This window comes from Mirounga angustirostris, unplaced genomic scaffold (genome assembly GCF_029215605.1).
Source record: "Mirounga angustirostris isolate CCGP_5_RB_7025 unplaced genomic scaffold, mMirAng1.0.hap1 SCAF_1, whole genome shotgun sequence".
Classification (NCBI taxonomy): Eukaryota; Metazoa; Chordata; class Mammalia; order Carnivora; family Phocidae; genus Mirounga; species Mirounga angustirostris.
The window spans coordinates 205631239-205647019 of record NW_026991709.1 but is presented as its reverse complement, the minus strand read 5'-3'; the positions used below and the strand labels follow the sequence as shown (position 1 = coordinate 205647019).

Here is a 15781-nt window from a genome sequence, read left to right as displayed (position 1 = left end):
TGGAATATTATGCAGCCATCAAGAAAAATGAAATCTTTCCATTTGCAATGACGTGGATGGAACTAGAGAGTATTATGCTAAGTGAAATAAGTCAGTCAGAGAAAGACATGTATCCTATGATCTCACTGATATGAGGAATTCTTAATCTCAGGAAACTAACTGAGGCTTGCTGGAGTGGTGGAGGGTGGGAGGGATGGGGTGGCTGGGTGATAGACATTGGGGAGGGTATGTGCTATGGTGAGCACTATGAATTGTATAAGACTGTTGAATCATAGACCCGTACCTCTGAAACAAATAATACATTATATGTAAAAAAAAAAAAAAAAAAGAAGATAGTAGGAAGGGAAAAATGAAGAGAGGGAAATCGGAGGGAGAGACGAACCATGAGAGATGATGTACTCTGAAAAACAAACTGAGATTCTAGAGGGGAGGGGAGTGGGTGTATGTGTTAACCTGGTGATGGGTATTAAGAAGGGCACATACTGCATGAAGCACTGGGTGTTATACGCAAACAATGAATTAGGGAACACTACATCAAAAACTAATGATGTAATATATGGTGATTAATATAACATAATAATAAAAAAAAGAATCCCATAGAATTCTAGCATTCTGAACCTGGAGGAATTTCCCGAATAACATAACAAATTAACCTGGTTCCTCCATTCTTGATGTTGCTACGCCAAAAAATAAAATAAAAAATAATGGAAGAGTCATTATGCCAGAGCAGGAAAATGTGACTGTGATGTCCTCTTTGCTTCTCTTTGCTGGGTCCCAGGTGGAGGATCCCGTGCTGGCTGTGATCACCTACTTGGGGCTGGGCCTCTCTCTCCTGTGCCTCCTCCTGGCAGCCCTCACCTTCCTGCTGTGCAAAGCCATCCAGAACACCAGCACCTCGATCCACCTGCAGCTTTCAATCTGCCTCTTCCTGGCCCACCTGCTCTTCCTCATGGCCATCGACCGGACTGAGATCAAGGTATTGACATTGTCATAGGGGAGTCCCTGCTCTTCCCCAGGGGATGCTCAGTTCATGGAGCCATGCTGCACTGATACCTTAATAAAATGGCTTTGGGTCTCAAGGACCCAAAGGGAAGTTTTGAAGGGTAAGTAGCCTATTTCACATTGACAAAACTAGAGAAGAACCCTTCTCTTAACAACTTCTTTATACACATGAGAGTTCTCCCCCATGGCAAGATATGGGAAGGGTCCTGGGGCCACCCTCCTCCCTGACAATCCCTCCTGGTGACACCTTTCTCCTCCCCCAGGTGCTGTGCACCATCATTGCGGGTGCCCTACACTATCTCTACCTGGCGTCCTTCACCTGGATGCTGCTGGAGGGTCTGAATCTCTTCCTCACTGCACGCAACCTAACGGTGGTCAACTACTCCAGTGTGAGCAGGGTCATGAAGAAGCTCATGTTCCCCGTGGGCTATGGAGTCCCGGCTATAATTGTGGCCATTTCTGCTGCATCCAGGCCTCTCCTTTATGGAACACCCACCCGGTAAATGCAAATTCCCTACATGATCATGGTCAGCACTAGAACCAGAGTAGCATTTTTTATTATGCCCGAGCATAATACAGAGAAGACACATGAAGTAATAATCCTTAGGACATTTTTCTGGTGGAAAATTATAATAATTAAGCAGCATGTCTTTAAACCTCTGTCCTTTGAATAGCAAAACTGAAGCCAAAGAAGTGCTTAGGACATCATTAAAAAAATTGAATCTACTTCTTCTTCTTCTTTTTTAAATTTTATTATGTTATGTTAGTCACCATACAATACATCATTGGTTTTTGATGTGGTGATCCACGATCCATTGTTTTCGTATAACACCCAGTGCTCCATGCAGTATGTGCCCTCCTTAATACCCATCACTGGGCTAACCAATCCCCCCTCCCCCCTCCCCTCTAAAACCCTGTTTGTTTCTCAGAGTCTATAGTCTCTCATGGTTCTTTTTCCAAATCCTTTCAGATGTTCCAATGTTTTCATTTGGAAAAGGGGAGTTGATTTAAATAATGAAGTAATAGATTGTATTATAGTTAAGATTTAGAAGGTGCTTACTTTATGCCATGCTTTTTTGTAACCATTTTTGATTGTGTTAACTCGCTTAATCCTCACATTAACACTATGAGTTAAGTACAGTCATTTGCCCAATTTTACAGATGAAAACTGAACCACAGATAGTTAAATTAAATGCCCCAAGGTGCTTGGCTAGTAAGCGGCAGAGCTGAGATTCCAATCCAGGGAGTCAAGCTGCAGAGCTCATACTCTGTTATCTTCACATCTAATACCCAGTTTTGTGTTTTATTTTTTTATTGAAATATATTTCACATACCGTAAAATTGACCCTTTAAAAGTGTACAGATGAATGTTTTTTAGAATAATCACAGAGTCATGCAGTCACCACCACAATGGTGTTCTAGAACACTTTCCTCTTGTGCACAACATTCCCTCCTCATTCCTGCTACCCTCCTCTACCCCTGCCCCCAGCCACCACTAATCTACCCTCTGTCTCTATAGATCTTCCTGTTCTGGATATTTGATGTAAATGAAGTCATACATGTGGTCTCTTGTGACTGCATTCTTCCCTTTGTAGGATGCTTTCAGGGCTCACCCACATGGTCGTTGCAAGTATGGTGACTTCGTGACTTCATTCCATGTTGTTAATTACTCCTGATGGTGGTATTATTTTGCAAATAATATTCCATTATACAGATACTGCATCTTGTGTCTCTATCATTTGATAAGCTCTTAGATTGTTTCTAGTTTTTGCCATTATGAATGATGCTTTCATAAACATACATGTGTAAGTTTTTATGTGAACGTGTATTTTCATGGGTTTTGGGCATATATCCATTTGTGGCATTGCTGGATCATGTCACACATCTACGTTTAGCATTTGGACAAACTGCCATGTATTTTCCCAAGTGTCTGCACCATTTTAGATTCACACAAGCAATCTGCACATGACGGTTCTAATTTCTCCACATCATCAACTCTTAATTTTCTACATTTTGAATGTTAGCCCTTTGCAGGAGTTTGAAGAGATATCTCATTGTGGTTTAGGCTTCAATTCCCTCCTAACTAGTGATGCTGAGTGGCATTTCCTCTGCTTATTGAGCCTCTGCCTATCTTCTTTGGAGAAATGCCTTTTCAGATCTTTTGCCCGTTTTTAAATTGGGTTATTTGTCTTTTTATTGTTGAGGTTTTGATAATAGATTCTGGACTTGGTGGTGCCTCCTCAATATGTGATTTGTAAATATTTTCTACCAAGCTGTGTCTTTTCACTTTCTCGATAATGTCCTTTAAAGCAGAAAAGGTTTTAATTTTGATGAAGTCCAGTTTTTTTTTCTTTTGTTGCTCATGCTTAGGATGTCATATCTAAAGCCATGTGCAACTTAATATTCCTACATTCCCTTCCTCCTCCCAAAATTATGTTTGTATCTTACAAGCCCACAGACACAGTTTTATAAGTATTGCTCTGTGCAGTAATCTTTTAAAACAGAAGAGGACAAGAGTTACAAACAAAAATATACTTACAGTGTCTTTCATAATACCTACATAGTTACTTTGACTTGTTCTCTCCATTTGTTTGGATTCAAGTGACTGTCTAATGTCCATCACTATCAGCCCAAAGGACTCATTTAGTATTTCTTGTAGGATAATTCAGCAAGCAAGAATTATCTTATTTTTGTTTTTCTTAAAATGCCTTAATTTCTTCATTTTTCAAGGAGAATTTAGCTAGATGTGGAAGTCTTGGTTGACCATCATTTTTTTTGACACTTTGTAGAAGTTATTCCACTGCTTTCTGATCTCCATGATTAGTGTTTATTTTCTTGAAGTTTTTTTTTTTTTTTTTTTTTTTTTTTTTTTTTTTGAGAGAAGGAGAAGGAGAGAGAGGATGGTGGGGCAGAAGGAGTGAGAAAATCTTATGCAGGCTCTATGCCCAGCACAGAGCCTGATGCTGTGGAGTTATTCTTAGAAATATATTGTAAACCCTAAGGAGTGACTGTGGAAGCAGCTGAAACGTGAGCAGTGTTCCTGTTCTCGAGCTATTGAACACAATGGCCCAGTAGGAGCAGGATCCCGCAATCTCCAGGGGCAGAGCATAAGTTAGGAGCTATAAAAGAATGTAACCCTCAGCCCCCACTTTCTGCACCTGGTGATTGCTAGCCCAAACATCCCGCTCCTCCCTTATCCCATGACTGACTCTCTGCATGCCTATGCGTAGGGGAGAATGCAAGCCTGCTTTACGGCTTCAAGACATTTGCCATCCCTCTGTACTCTTGCCCATAATTTGAGGCATCTGTCCTTGCTTTTCTGGCGCAAAACAAAAGAAAAGCTATGTGCAGGATTCAGCTGCCGCTGGTCTCCCTGCCTGCGTGGCCACTCAGATCGGTGTCTGAGAACTTTATTTCATTGTGTGACGACAGATGCGGGGCTCCATCTCATGACCCTGAGATCATGACCTGAGCCAAAATCATGAGTAGGATGCTTAACCCACTGAGCCACCCAGGAGCCCCTTATTGAGAATCTCTTGTATGTGAAAAATCAATTTTCTCTTGCCACTTTAAAGATGTTGTCTTGGTCTTTGTCAGTAGGTCTATGATGTGTTTTGGTGTGGATCTCTTTGAGTTTGTTCCACTTGTAGTTCATTTAGCTTCTTGGATGTGTAAATTAATATTTTTATTTAAATTTGGGAAGTTTTTAGCTTCATTCTTCAAGCATTTTTCTGCCGTTTAGCTTTGTCTTCTTCTGGGATTCCAGTATATGTATGTTGGTGCACTTGGTCCTGTGCCACAAGTCTCTGGGGTTCCTTTCATTTTTCTTCATTCTACTTTCTTTCCATTCCTCAGATGCCATAATTTCTATTGACCTATATTCAAATTTATTAATTTTTTACTTTTACCAACTCCAATCTGTTGTTGAGCCGTTCTGGTGAATTTTTCATTTCAGTTATACTTCTCAACTCTAGAATTCCTATTTGGGTCCATACGTAGTATCTATTGTTTTATCCAATTTCTTTATTTGGTGAGACATTTTTGTCATATTGTCCTTTAGTTTTTAGTTTTTCTGTATTTTCTTTATTTTTTTTTTTCTTTTAGAAAGAGAGAGAGAGAGCGCAAGCCACAAGTGTGAGCAGGGGAGGGGCAGAGGGAAAGAGAGAATCCCAAGGAGGCTCAGTGAGGAGCCTGCCTCGGGGCTCCATCCCATGACCCCAAGATCATGACCTGAGCTCAAATCTAGAGTCAGGTGCTTAACTGACCGAGTCACCCAGGTTCCCCTTCCTTTAGTTTTTTAGACCTGGTTTGGTGTTTTTAAAATATTTATAATAACTGATTTAAAGACTTTATCTACAAAGTTTGAAATCTGTGCCTCTTAGGAGACATTTTCTTTTGACTGATTTTTTCCTCTGTGTCTGTTGCACATTTTCTTGTTTCTTTGGATAGATCATAAATTTTTGGTTAAAAGTCAATATATTAGATAATATATTGTAACACCTCTGTTATCAGATTCCTCCTCCCTCCCAGATACGTTGTTTCTGGTATGTTGGTGGGTTTTTTTGTTTGTTTGTTTAGGGACTTTCCTGGACTAATTCTGTAGAGTGGTCATTCCTTGCAGTGTGTGACCTCTGAATTCTCTGCTAACTTAATTAAAGTTCTTAGTTTTATTTTTAGTCCTGGGTTACTATGGTGTTGGTCACATCTGGGTCAGGATAATTTAATGGCGACCCAATGTTTCTTCAGAAGACTTCCTTAATGCTTTGCCTGTATGCTTTGCATTCTTTTACAAAGGTATGTGTGTGAGAAGGCACACCTTCAAACTTAGGGTTGTACACATAACAGTCTTAGCTTTCACTTTCTGATTGCACAAAGCCTCAAGGTCAGTCAGAGATGAGAGACTAGTGCTTTCTTTTTTCCCTACGCCTTTTCAAAAACATTTTTTATCCAATTAAATGAATATATAGTGTTTTGTTAGTTTCAGAGGTAAAATTTAGTGATTCAACAATTGTATGTAACACCCAGTGTCATTACATCAAATGCCGTGCTTAATGACCATCACCCACTTACCCCATCCCCCCACCCACCTCCCTTCCAGCAGCCCTCAGTTAAGAGTCTCTTATGGTTTGTCTCCCCTTCTGATTTTGTGTTATTTTATTTTTCCTTCCCTTCCCCAATGTTCTTCTTAAATTCCACATGTGAGTGAAATCATCTGAGATTTGTCTTTCTCTGACTGACTTAATGCACTTAACATAATAACCTCTATTTCCATCCATGTCGTTGTAAATGGCAAGATTTCATTTGTTTTGATGGCTGAGTAATATTCCATTGCATGTATATGCCACATCTTCTTTATCCATTCATCTGTCAATGGACATCTGGGCTCTTTCCATAGTTTGGGTTTGTGGACATTGCTACTATAAACATTGGGGTGCATCCCTATGCCTTTTTTGAGTGAGGCATATCCTCGTGCATCCTTAGATTTAGAGGAATATTTCAGAGGTTTTCAAAATTTCTTATGGTCCTTTGGTTCTCCAGTATTTCCTTTTAAATTGCTGGACGAGTTCTTGTTGATAGCACCTGACATCATAGACCTAGACAGCTGGTGATGTGAAAGTAGTTTGCTCTCATATTGGTAGTGCCCTAGAGTAGGCTCCCTTCTTCCCCATGAGTTCTCAATCAAATCAACTAGCCACCAAATTTAGAGAATAAAGGAGTTAGGAACTACAGAGTTAGAAAAAAAGTATTGGTTGTGTTCTGGGGATGATGATGATGCTTTTAATGGAGCTCCAAAAATAGATCTCTCCATTGTCTTCAGTGCTCTCCACTTTTGGCTGCCGCACCACTAAGGTCCAAGTTAAACCATCCCAGACTCCTTTCTCCCCAGTCTTACGGAGGTTCAGTAGTTTCTCTTGGATAGACTATTTTCAATTTGTTCTGTGGTTTTGGGTAATTGCCAGAGTTTTGAAATAGTTGGTTTTCACTGTTCTGTGTGTATTTTGTTGTTTTAGAAGGAGAGCAAGTTCACCAAGGTCCTTACTCCTCCATTCAGTAAGTCAGTTCCCAGGACGTGCACTCCTAAGCACAACATGCTGCTGCACGTATTGAATGGAGCATTGGGTGTTATACGCAAACAATGAATCATGGAACACTACATCAAAAACTAATGATGTACTGTATGGTGACTAACATAACATAATAAAAAAAGTAAAGATCACTGAACTGTGTAGTTTAAATGGGTGGATTTTATGGTCTGCAAAATATATCTCAATAAAGCCACGAAAACATTTAAATCTAAGTTGATGGGTTTGGCAGCCGATGGAAACAAATTCAATGGAAGAGCACAAGAAAGGCCCCTCAAAGCATGTTAGGCTCACAGGACTCGTCAAAATCTGTTAACACATTTGTGGACTTCTTTATTTCAACACTGTTTATCTCCATAACATCATCCAATGTCAATATGTCAGCTAAAAATATAATTTCCTTAGGGAATCTTCCTTAACCATTCTAATCCCTCAGACTCCAAACTAAGCAGGACATCCAATGATACATTCTCACAACCTCACACTTTTGTTGTATTGTTACAGTATGTCTAATTGTGTGTCTCCACTCCATGTGAGATTTGTGGGTTTTAAGACCATGTTTACTTTCTTTACCACTGTACCTTCGGAGCTAATGACAGAGCCTGCCACAAAAGAGTCACTCAATATTTGTTGTTGAATGAATGAATGAATGAATGAATGAATTTATATAATAGTTCTATATTTCCAAGGACTAATGCATTTTTTACTCTCTTGCTCAGCTGCTGGCTCAATCCAGGAAAGGGATTTATATGGAGCTTCCTTGGGCCAGTCTGCACCATCTTCTCTGTGAGTGATGATATCACAGCATCCCTAATGCTTAGCTGGGGGTCATGAGAAGAGCAGGATTTTAAGGGGGTGTGTGTGACAGGGGCAAGAATGTCCCTGGATTGTCATGTCATTGTTTGGTCTTCTAAGACTGCTCCTCAAACTACAAACTCTAACACTGTTACTTGATATGAAAATGACTTAAATGTGGAGTTGATGTTGGACAGGCTAGGATACAGATCACAGATTGAAATTTCATTCAATAAACCTTTTGTGGTTTCTTGAAGGTCAATTTAGCTTTCGTTCTGATGACCCTCTGGATTTTGAAAAGCAAACTGTCTTCCCTCAGCAGTGATGTATCCACCCTCCAGAACACAAGGTGAGATGGAGAAGAGGGTGACAACTGCACAGACATGTGTGGTCCTAAGGACAAAGCCACGTGCCTCAGCAGCCCCTGATGCTTCTTCTTGGGGTCTGCTAAGGGGACCTAGAGCAGAGAGATGCAGCTATCCTTTTATGGCAGCTGGCTCAGATTCAGTGGTGTGCTGATGACACCCTGGCCAAGATGTTCTGTCTATTCATTTTTTCCCCAGAAAGACAGTGAGAGTATGGGGGAGGGAGGAGAGGGCTGGGGGGGGAGAGAGAGATTCTTAAGCAGGCTCTATGCTCAGTGTGGAGCCCAACATGGGGCTCTATCCCATGACCCTGAGATCATGACCTGAGCTGAAATCAAGATTCAGATGTTTAACTGACTGAGCCACTGAAGCACCCCTGTTCTATCTATTTCTAACCCCATTTTGTAACTCTGTCGGCAACAGGAAGAATTGGCATTGGTTAATAAACGTTCTTTGGACTTTTGCCAGCAATCTTATGACAAATGTACAGAGAATATTTATGTTCCCAAGAAGCACTTAGAAAAACCTGTGATTGCCCTCACAACCCAACCTACATTTCCACACCCTACCCTAGTTCAGGCTCCTTCTGACCCCTCTTCCATTCCTCTCTGTGGAGAAAATGGTAGTCAACGTCAAATCTTCTGGGAGGCTTGGGCAGTCCTTTGTTCCAGCAACCTTTGTGAAAATTTTTGCTTTCTCTTCCATGTTCCTATTATTATCCATTCCAAATGAAAATAGAAATCTCCCTTGGCTAATTGAATTTAAATAAAAAATAAACTAATCATGTACTGTATGGTGACTAACATAACATAATAACATAAAAAAAATAAAGACAGTTTCTCAAAAAGAAAGAAAGAAAGAAAGAAAGAAAGAAAGAAAGAAAGAAAGAAAGAAAGAAAGAAAGAAAGAAAGAAAATAGAAATCTTGCCATTGTTATTTTTTAAATCCCAGGTCCCAGCACAGAGCCGGATGCCAAATGCCTTCTCAGTAGTGTTGAATGAATAAAATTCAAGATCTCCATGGAGCGTCATAAAATTTTTGAAACGTACATTATGAAGTATCCCTATCCTCCTCAATCCAAATCAAAACACCACCCTGGTCCCTCATGGCATTTTTTCTGTAAGGAATCATTGACAATAAAGATCAAAGCTGATCAGAAGTCAGTCTGAGAACTTATCACCAAAAGGGGAAGAAAGGAGAATCCATAGGGTAGAGAGGAGAATGTTTGTCATTGTGTTGCCCCGGGTGCATCATGAGCCACCTTTCTCGTCCAACCCAGGATGCTGACATTTAAGGCCACAGCTCAACTCTTCATTTTGGGCTGCACCTGGTGCCTGGGCATCCTGCAGGTGGGTCCAGCTGCCCATGTCATGGCTTACCTCTTCACCATCATCAACAGCCTGCAGGGCTTCTTCATCTTCTTGGTGTACTGCCTCCTCAGCCAGCAGGTACCACTGCCCAGCTCCCACCCAGCAGTCTTCCTATCCTCACTCCTCTCAGTGAGCTGATCCAGAGCGTATTTGCCTCTGCAGGTCCGGGAGCAATATGGGAAATGGTTCAAAGGGATCAGGAAAACAAGAGCTGAGTCTGAGAAATACACACTGTCCAGCAAGGCCATGTCTGATGCCTCCAAACCCAGCACGGTAAGATCACGCATTACTCCCAGAGCACTTCACTAAGTGATCTGCTTGAGTACCATATGCTTATCACACTGACCAACTTTAGTGTGCAGTAGATGATGCCCTAGGGTGACTCACACTTGGTTTGCTTTTTGACTCTTTACCTGTTAGTTTAATGTTAATAATTTAGCTGTTAATTAATTGTTAACTTTTGGCCTCCCCTATGAAGACGATGCTTCCACCTGCTCTTTGGATCCCATCCTTCATACCTTATCAGTTATCTTTAAATTATTATTCAGGGGCGCCTGGGTGGCTCAGTCGTTAAGCATCTGCCTTCGGCTCAGGTCAAGATCTCAGGATCCTGGGATCGAGCCCCACATCAGGCTCCCTGCTCCGCAGGAAGCCTGCTTCTCCCTCTTCCACTCCCGCTGCTTGTGTTCCCTCTCTCACTGTGTCTCTCTCTGTCAAATAAATAAATAAAATCTTTAAAAAAAATTAATTATTGTTCACACATACTCCTCTCTTTCCACTTCCCTAAGGCACCATCTCAACAATATTCCTCCCATAGTCATGGAAACATGTTTGGGGTTCTCCTCTATCTTAAAAACATGTACTACTTGCCTCCGTTTTAGCTACCAGCCAAGAGTTGACTTCTCTGTCTCCATTTCCTTGCCTTAAACTTACTCCCTTCTCCCCCAACTCTTGAAAATATGGTTCCCCCATCATGCCACCCAAACAATCATCTCTTAGATCTACCTGTCCCTAAAAGTTTTCTCAGCAACTTCTAACTATTCATCCTTTCTCGTGAAACACTCCATCCTTATTCTGTGTAGATTCTACTCAGACACGCTTCTATTTTTTTCTTCCATTCTCTCTAGCTTTTCTCTCTTTGTTTCCTTCATTGCTTAATCTAATGGATCAGTTCCAGAATAACTTCAGTCCTGGTTAAATCTTTCCTCCTAGACAAAGCATCTATTCTCTAGTTACCACTAGACACAAATGACGGCCATGTACATTTTTCTTGCTCTGATCTCTGAAATCTAGACGAGTATTTTCAGCTTCTTATTTCTTATGTCTTGAAGACACCTTTAGCTCAGGCTTCCAGTAGAAGATTTGCAGTCTTTACCCCAATTTAATCCTTTCTCATGACATCTTTCTCTCTCTGGATGATACTCCATCATCCTGTGGCACAAATTTGGATCATAAAAGTTACTCTCAACAATGATTTTATTTCCCACCACAAGCTATCCGTTATGCAATCCTTGTTGTTTTTATCTTCTCAGTATGTCCCCAGTATGTCCTGCTGGCTCAATCTTCATCACTCCTCCTTAGCAGGCTGCCATCTTTGCTTGGCTGAGCAACTGCTGTATCCTAATTTACCACCCCTTTCTACTCTTGTCAGCTTCTCTTGCATATTTTACACATAATTCAGAGGGACCTTTTCAAAACACAAATAAAATAATGCACTCCTTTGTTAAACTCACTACATGTAGGATCAAACCCCAAATCCATAAATCAATGAGTATTTGCTTGGGTTGTCTCCTGCTTTCCTCTCCAGCTTCATCTGCCATAAACTCACCATTATTTTGGCCACACCAGATTTCTTTCAATTTTTTAAATTCACTGTGTCTCTTTGGAACAAAGACTTTGCACATCCTCCCTCTACTCGCTCTCCTTGAAACACTCTTTTGTTTTCCTTGATTCAAAACTAGGTGAGCCTTCAGATCTCAGTTCATGTGTCCATTCCTCCAAGAAGCCTTCTCTTCCTGCCTTGATTAGGCCAGATTCTCCTGTTTTTCACTCTGATAGCCCCTGTGCCTTTCCTGCAGAGCAGTTGTCGGAGTCATTTACTCTTGGTTTTCACTGTTCCATTAATGTCTGTCTTCTATCTGGATTTCAGCCCTGACAGTGCTATGTTGGTTTTTCCCTCTAATGTATCCCCAGCATTTCACACAGGGCCAGGCACATAGAAATGCTCAATACATAATTGCTGCATGACTGATTAAATTAAATGAATAAACTGCATTTGCAGAAGGTGCAAGAACTGTCTTGCTCACCAGTCTCTTTCCAACTTTCCAAGTGCTCGATAATTATCCAGGGAGCAAACAAGTGAATGAATAAATGAATGAATGAATTGCCTGACCAGGAGGGTATTAAAACAGTAGAGTAAAGAATTGATGAGTTTATGATATCACTTTCTCTTGGGAATATCGAGATAATTCTCTGCCCCTTTGTTTCATTATTGACCATCATGTCTACTGAGTAAGACCCAAATATTTCCTTATGATCCATGAGCATCATGTAGCTCGTAGTTCCCAGACTGAAGCAGGTCTGTAATGAAATACCAGCTCTCTCACGTGCTTGCTATGTGAACTGGGTCAAATTGCTAAACATCTTAAATCTTCCATTGCCTCCTTCCTCTTTTCCCTACACTAGACAGTTTTCTTAAATTTGCTCATTCTGAACTAATTATTTGCTTCCGTGTGTAGGCTTTCAGGTGGCTCATACATTGGTGGGAGGGGACTGAACATCTCTCACACACATTGTAGATGTTGATTCAGCCAAGGATGGTGAATGTAACCAAGCAGGAGCTAATGCAGCATCCCTCGGTACAGCTGATGCCACCACACAAGGGAAGGGTCCCACATATCGGAGATGTTCATTCTGGCTGTATCACAGCCCTGTCCCACTTGGGGCTTGCATTATTCAGGAAGAATGTAATAAATAGTTCATACCTTTCTGTTTAGGGAATGCTGACAGTACTTAACCTCCGTGTTCTTTAGTTAGCTCAGCCTCAGCAAGGCCATATCGTCATCCCTTGGAGCTTTTCCCTAGGAGTCCCTGAATAGGATCTGAGCTTCCTTCACTCATTTCCACATATATACTTCAATTGTATTTGTTTCCTTTTGCTGTTGTTACAAGTTTTCACAGACTTATTGCTAAGAACAACACAAATATTAGGGATGCCTGGGTGGCTCAGTTCGTTAAGTGTCTGACTCTTGATTTCTGCTCAAGTCATGATCTCAGGGTCCTGAGATCCAGCCCCACAGTGGGCTCCAGGCTCAGTGTCAAGTCTGCTTGAGATTCTCTCTCCTCTCCCTCTCCCCACCCCCCTGCACTCTCTCGTTCTCTCTTTCTCTCTTGCTCAATTAAATAAGTAAATCTTTGCTGCTATGAACTTTGGGGTGCATGTGCCCCTTCTTTTCACTACATCTGTATCTTTGGGGTATATACCTAGTAGTACAATTGCTGGGTCTTAGGGTAGCTGTATTTTTAACATCTTGAGGACCCTCCATACTCTTTCCCAGAGTTATATGCAACTAGTGAATCACCGAACACTACATCAAAAACTAATGATGTACTATATGCTGGCTAACTGAACATAATAAGAAAGTAAGTAAATCTTTTAAAAATTCACAAACATATATCTTACAGGTCTAGAAGTTCGAGGTTTCCAATGGGTCTTATGGGAGTAAAATCAAGGGGTGAGCAGAGCTGAGTTTCTTCTGGAGACTCTAGGAGAGTTTCTAATTTCTCACCTTTTCCATCACCTAGAGTCTGCCTGCTTTCCTTAAATAGTGTCCCCCTGCTCCATTCACCTTTCAAAGCCTGCGCTGCAGTATCTTCAAAACTCTCTCACTCTCACTCACTCTCCCCTGCTTTTGTCAGTTGTATCTCTTTTCCTGTCTTCGACTCTCCTTCCTCCCTCTTTCTTTTAAAAAGACCTTAGTCATTACACTGCCTCACTTCCCATCTAAGCTACATAACTTAATTTTAGCTCAAAAGTCCATTTTTTCCCCCGTGTGGAGTGACATATTCACAGGATTCAGAGAGGAGAATGTGGGCATCTTTGGGAGAATCATTACTCTGTCTACTGTACATAGTTTTGGTTTGCCTATTGTAGGACCATGAAAATCTGCCTGGTGTTATAGTGTTTGAGTAAATATCAGCCCCCCTCCCCTGAGATGATCTGCACAGTGAAGAAACATACTTTCTGTGAGAAAAATAGCATCAAATAGTAGTGTAAAATGTTAAGTCATCTGATCAGCTGTTTCTACTGTCTGTGAGCAAAGGACCAAGCAAATCCATTCCTTAATGTAGTTGTATTTTCTCCTGTCTCTTAAAATTCGGTGCCTCTCATGTTTAAAGATATAGGAATGTCTCCCCCTCATCTTGGCATCTCTTCTGTGGCTTCCTGAAGCCTTGTTCAAGAAAACCACAATATTTGCTCTTGCATTCAGTTCTGAGTAATTTCACAAAGCACCATTTTTATAACCTTCTTGTGTAGAGATAAGCATGTGAAGTTGCCTAACTCAAACACCAGAAATCACACTAAGCTTTCTATAGCCCCAGGAACAAATAACTCGTATAGGTAATGCAAAGGATAAGGGAGAAAAAGGAGAATTCACTTGTTTTTTCCTTTATATCTTAGGTGATTGACAACACATAACATTTCCAACCTTGTGTTAATTTCCCACCCTCCCTCTTTTATTTCTTTTCATGTAAACCAGCATTTCACAAACCTTGAAGCAGAGGGATGAGGACATACATCTTGAGAGAGACAGGTTTGTTTTTTTTTTTTTTCCCTGTAGCACATTTCATTGGTCTTATCTTCTGTAACTTGGGGGTTAAGATTTGTAGGGAGATGGGACTTCTGGGATGACCAGGGTCTCACCAAATATAATAGTGTATGGGCTTTTGCTCTTCCTCTGACCTATTTTCCTGGCAAGGAAATTTTGTGATTGAAGGATTAATTAAATTTCTTATTTTGTTTTTCATAGGAAAATTTAAAAAATACTTATTTATTAATTTAGGGGGAGAGAGACAATGAGTGGGAGGGGCAGAGAGGGAGGGAGAGAGAATCTCAAGCAGACTCTGTGCTTAGCATGGAGCCCAACATGGGGCTCGATGTCACAACCCTCATCATAACCTGAGCTCAAACCAGGGGTCAGACCTGTAACTGACTGAGTCACCCAGATGCCCCAAAGGAATCTTTAGAATTATCTTTCTGTAGTCTTTTATAACATTTCTAAATATTATTTTTTCTAGGTTAATTAAAAAATATCTTGAGTTATATCCACTTATCCCATGGAAAATTGGAACGGTTATTCTCTGAGCAAATGAGAGGATAAAGAAGACTGTTGTGTGTGTTTCAAGAAATTCACCACGTCAACCATGTGAAAGAAGTCAACTATGTTTGACATCAAGACCTGCATAATCTGGAATTTTTCTGTGTCTTTCAGTGTGCCCAGAAAACTTTCCACATATAAAGGGCCCGATGTGGCCCAATTTCTTGGTCACTTTGGGTTACATGCTTTTCTGAAACCTCTCCTTCCTACAAAGACTCTTCCACATGCTGAACATCTATGAGTTGGAAAACCCACCTCATCGGATTTTACTACCAAAAGCATCCATAAGAATGGAAAAGTTCGGGGGCGCCTGGGTGGCTCAGATGGTTAAACGTCTGCCTTCGGCTCAGGTCATGATCCCAGGGTCCTGGGATCGAGCCCCACATTGGGCTCCTGGCTCAGTGAGAAGCCTGCTTCTCCCTCTCCCTCTGCCTCTCTCCCTGCTCATGCTTTCTCTCTCTCTCTCTGTATCTCTGTGTCTCAAATGAATAAATAAAATCTTAAAAAAAAAAAAGAATGGAAAAGTTCGCACCATAGTATGGATTTTGAAATTTCTTGGTTCTGTTTTCTGTGCTGTTAATTATTCATTCATTCAAATATATTGATTTCTCATTAGGTCTAAGGCAGAGACCAAGAGAGACACAGGTTTTGCCTTCATGGAGATTTAAGGGGGCAATAAAGTGATTTTTGCACCTAGAGTTGACTCAGAGGCTGAAAGATTTCTATAAAGTACATTTCTATTGCTGGACAATTGAAGTACAATCCATTTCACAGACACCATCTTGTCT

At 40.9% G+C, this 15781-nt stretch overlaps 1 protein-coding gene across 1 annotated transcript in view; it reads left to right on the top strand.

Moving 5' to 3' along the window:
• LOC123841239 (adhesion G protein-coupled receptor E2-like) overlaps positions 1–15518 on the top strand; it is a 40760-nt gene extending 25242 nt beyond the window's left edge. Inside the window, exons 12-19 of the mRNA XM_064598515.1 lie at positions 779–976; positions 1266–1501; positions 7805–7871; positions 8138–8229; positions 9525–9693; positions 9778–9888; positions 14376–14429; positions 14914–15518. Coding sequence (XP_064454585.1) covers positions 779–976; positions 1266–1501; positions 7805–7871; positions 8138–8229; positions 9525–9693; positions 9778–9888; positions 14376–14405 — 903 coding nt within the window. The 3' untranslated portion in view covers positions 14406–14429; positions 14914–15518. The remainder of the gene's footprint in view (positions 1–778; positions 977–1265; positions 1502–7804; positions 7872–8137; positions 8230–9524; positions 9694–9777; positions 9889–14375; positions 14430–14913) is intronic.
• Positions 15519–15781: the final 263 nt, after the last annotated feature.